At 41.5% G+C, this 4657-nt stretch overlaps 1 protein-coding gene across 9 annotated transcripts in view; it reads right to left on the bottom strand.

The window, feature by feature from the left end:
• The window catches only part of Strada (STE20 related adaptor alpha), a 36416-nt gene that overhangs the window by 15260 nt on the left and 16499 nt on the right, over nucleotides 1–4657 (bottom strand). For 3 of the 9 annotated variants that reach the window (XM_008846591.3, XM_029570148.1, XM_029570147.1), the window contains exon 4: nucleotides 3215–3243. The exons of the other annotated variants lie outside the window; for them this stretch is intronic. In XM_008846591.3, coding sequence (XP_008844813.1) covers nucleotides 3215–3243 — 29 coding nt within the window. The remainder of the gene's footprint in view (nucleotides 1–3214; nucleotides 3244–4657) is intronic. 9 annotated transcript variants of the gene reach the window in all.

Genomic DNA, 4657 nt, shown 5'->3' with positions numbered 1-4657 from the left:
TTTTTGAAGCAGGGTCTCCCTGTAGCCCCAGCTGTCCTGGAACTCACTATGTAGACCAGGCTGGCTTTGACCTCACAGAGATCCGCCTGCCTCTGCCTCCCAAGTGGTGGGACTACAAACGCACGCCGCCATGCCTGGCTGTAGAACTCGAGTATTTTAAAGTTTTTGAGTGACTTGAGGTTAGTGTCATAATCAGTAATTACTAAGAAAAGTTTTCTTTCAAGTCATCTATACATTTCCAAACTCATCTGAGACAGACTGGAAATAATGCATCTAACTTTTCTCCCATAGATAGGTTTAAAATACAGAAGGCTTTCTGAAAGAGAATGGGTTTGTTACTGGCACAAGAAAAGAGAGGGTAGTTCGTACACTACTTCAATTTTTTTTTTTAAGTCTACATTCAGAAACAAAGGATGAAATGCTTAGCCCATTCTCTTTAAACACAGCATGGCACCGTTATACTGCTGTAATATATAATCTCAGATTACTCAAAAGACATTAATCTTGTCAGTCTTTTCGTGGGTTTCCACAACATAAAGAGCATTTTACTTGTTTTGAAGCATTTGAAAAATACATTAAGCCACAGACACCCAGAAATGACCATAAAACAGTAGCTTTGTTTAAAGAGTTTAAAACAAAATCCAATAAAGCATACAAAAACAATGTTTATGAAATACTACCAAATAAACACATTCGACTTTCCACAGGTTTCACACAGGATAGGTTTTGGTAGAACATCACTGTATATAATTAGCATTATATTATGAAAAAAATCTGATAAACAGGGTCTCCCTATAGCCACAGCTATCTATCTATCTATATATATATCTATCTATATCTATATCTATCTATATATAGATATAGATATAGATATAGATATAGATATATATAAAAACAGGGTCTCCCTGTAGCCCCAGCTGTCCTGGAACTCACTATGTAGACCAGGTTGGCCTTGAACTCACAGAGATCCACCTGCCTCTGCCTCCCAAGTGCTGGGATTACAGGTGTGCACCACCACACCCAGCCAATCTAACTGATTTTTACAGGGAATTGTTTGGTCTCCTGAATGGAAATACTTGGGACCTGACAGACAGTGCTCCTAACAAGATATGGAAGCACAGTCAACACTTTACTCAAAAAAGAAAGGTCTCAGCATCTTTATCCTTCACTCAGTTTTGGGGTTACCTACAAAATATGCAATTGTCTGTTATCCCCACAGAAAGCAGGGTCTGCTAAAGAAAGTGTTCTTATCTCCTCCCCTCTTTCCTTCCTTCCCTTCCCCTCTCAGGCTCTTCAACAGCTCAGACTGGCCTCAAATTGGCAACCCTCCTGCCTCAGCCTCCTGAGTGCTGGGACTACAAGCGAGTGCTACCACATCTGGCCATTATGCTTTTTTAAAAAAAAAAAATTTTATAGAGCCGGGTGTGGTGGTGTACACTTTTAATCCCAGCACTCAGGAGGCAGAGGCAGGCGGATCTCTGTGAGTTCAAGGCCAGCCTGGTCTACATAGTGAGTTCCAGGCCAGCTGGGGCTACAGGGGGACCCTATCTCAAAAAGACCAAAAAAAAAATTATTTATTATTTTTATGTGTATGAACGTATTGCCTGCATGTGCACCCATGTCATGCAATGCTCTCAGAGGACAGAAGAGGCTGTCGGATCCCCTGGAACTGGAGTTATGGACAGTTGTTAGCTGTCATGTAGGTGCTGGGATTCAAACCCGGGTCTTCTGCAAGAACAGTGTTCTTAACCGCTGAGCCATCTCTCCAGCCTCCATTATCCTCTTTTTATAAGACACCATTCAAATCTTCCAAAATAGCTTAGTACGCTCTGCACATCTGGTGCTATTTACTTAGGGAAAATAAACCACAAGAGGATGGAACAGAACAAGAGTCTTACAGCTTTTGCCAGTAAAAAAAAACAAAAATTTCTGTTTTGTATGTTTTTTTTTTTTTGGTGGGTTGCTTTAAAATTTTTTAATTGGGGGTGGTAGGGTGCTTGCATGTATGCATGCAAGAATATGCATGATACAGAATGTGTGCAGATCAGAGGAAAGCACTGTGGAGTTGGGTTTCTCCTTCCATCTTCATGTGGGTCACAGTGCCTTTACCCACAGAGCCATCTTGTCAGCCCTAAGGATTTTTTTTTTAAAGACAGAGTCTTGATATGTGACTTAGGCTGGTTTTGAACGTATACTTTTGAACCCTATACTTTCCTCTTGCCTCAGTCTACAAGTGGCATGATTATAGTATGCGGCACCATACCTGGCTTTGGTTGTTTTCTTTTGTCATGTTGATAGTGGGGTAGATAGAACTCAGGTCTTGTGCATGTTCAACAACCAAAGTACTACTCCTGAGCTATATCCCTAGCCCTTGGCTTCCAGAGCTGGGATGACAGGTGTGGTTACACGACCACACTCAGCCCGTTTCCTACTTTTTTTTTCTGATTTTTGAGATGGGGTCTCCCTTTAACCCCAGTTGGCCTTGAACTCGCTCTGTAAAACAGGCTGCCCTCATCTCAGAGATCTGCCTGCCTCTGCCTCCTGAGTGTGAGTGCTGGGATTAAAGGCATAAGGTATGTGCCATCATGCCCCTTCATACTTTTTTTTTGGTTTTTTTGAGAAAGGGTTTCCCTGTAGCCCCAGCTGTCCTGGAACTCACTATGTAGGCCAGGTTGGCCTTGAACTCACAGAGATCTGCCTGCCTCTAAGTGCTGGGATTAAAGGTGTGTGCCACAACCAGCCTTTTTTGTTTTTTTGTTTGTTTGCTTGCTTTTTTGGTCACCCTTCATACTTTTTAAAATTGGTTTTGCTTTTAAGGTAGGAGGCTTGAGGTCCTGCTTTATGATCCAGACAGAAATCTGTAACTTCTCCACAGATTGAAATCTACTATTGATAGACATGTATGAGGAAGTTAGAACTACCAGCCAGGAAAACTTGGGAGAATTTATTTTAGGGGTGGTAGGTAATTAGGAGGAATGAGAAAGGAAGGAGACTTTAATTCCCAGAAGAGATTTTGCTGTTTTCAAAACTACACCTCAAAGTCTTTCCAGGGTGAAACCTGAAGCCCCACAAGAAAAAATTTTAAAATGATGCTACAAATAAAGCTTAAGAGATGACAGAGAAGCAGAAACATAAAATGATAAACCAACGAAATACACATTTCCACAAGTCAACTGCATGCAACAGTGAGTGCTAGAGCCTAGAAATCACTTACTTTTCTCCGAGTGTCACCCGGAGGCTGCTCTGGAGTAGAGAAATTGATGGTTGGCATTTTATTGTTTAGCAGAAGACACACCCACATTCAGAACAGCAATGCTCACACTTAGGACTACACTAGTAGAAAGCATTTAGTCATTCCAGAGCAGAGTCTGCAGTGTTGCATACACAGAGCACAGGGTAGCTGCTGAGATACATAGGGCTTTAACATGGATCTGAGACAACTCAACAGCTATGGCTCTGGTCACACACTCACTTGCCATGAGCACAGCATGCTACCTTGACTAGGCGAATGTCTGAGTCTTATACTTGGTGAAGAAAAATTCATTTTTCCTTTCCATTTGTTCTTTAGGCCTCACTCATATTAGATGAGTACTCTACCACTGGGCCTCAACAGTTCCCAAATTCATTTTATTTATTTATTCATTTATTTTATGTGTATGTGTGTATTGCCTGCATGCATAAAAGTGCACCCATGTCGTGCAATGTCCTTGGAGGTCAGAAGAGGGCATTGGATCCCCTGGAACTGGAGGTACAGACAGTTGTTAGCTACCATGTGGGTGCTGGGATTCAAACCCGGATCTTCTGCAAGAACAGCCAGTGTTCTGAGGCATGTCTCTAACTTGTGGTAATCCTCCTGTTTCAGCTTTCCAGAGTGCTGAGATTACAGTCATGAACCACTTCACCATGCTCCAAAATTCATTTTAAAGTTACAGGAATGGTTGGCTACTTCTCAAGGAGTGGAACAGTTTTGTTTTTGTTTGTTAGCTTTGTTTGGTTTTTAAGGCAAAAAGTGTTTAGTATAAAAACACATGTATAAGGGGCCATGACCCAGTTTGATTCTCAAAGTCAGGTACATTCTACTCTGAATGCAAATAAAGCAGTAGCTTTTGAACATTCAGCTACTCAGAGTGAAAATGAACAAACCACAGGACAATTAAGTAACTTCCTGTTCTTGAATCAGACAAATTCTGTAAGTGCATTTGTAAAAGTGATGAAAATCACTAAAGTGAGGGCTGGAAGTGTAACAATGGGAGTGGGCTTGCCTAGCATGCATCGGGCCTGGATCTACCCAGCACGGGAAAGTAGTCATTATGAAGACTTTCCACTGTAAGGTACTGGGGCAATTATACATTGCCAAACATCTTCAGTATAGTGTTAAATATCTTTTTTTTTTTTGTCTTTTTGAGACAGGGTCTCCTTGTAGCCCCAGCTGTCCTGGAACTACGTAGACCAGGCTGGCCTCAAACTCACAAAGATCCACCTACCTCTGCCTCCCAAGTGCTGGGATTAAAGGTGTGTACCACCAGGCCTGGCTAGGTCTAAATATCTTTAAATATACATATCAGAGGAGTAAGTCTAGTCACTAAGGAAAACACCTTTTCATAAGATTATTAGAACATCTAATTATACCACTACAAAAGACTGACTGTGGGGCAAT

Source organism: Nannospalax galili, unplaced genomic scaffold (assembly GCF_000622305.1).
Source record: "Nannospalax galili isolate Female #2095 unplaced genomic scaffold, S.galili_v1.0 scaffold1023, whole genome shotgun sequence".
Lineage (NCBI taxonomy): Eukaryota > Metazoa > Chordata > Mammalia > Rodentia > Spalacidae > Nannospalax > Nannospalax galili.
The sequence above is the reverse complement of the archived record's forward strand: the minus strand, read 5'-3'. Positions and strand labels throughout refer to the sequence as shown.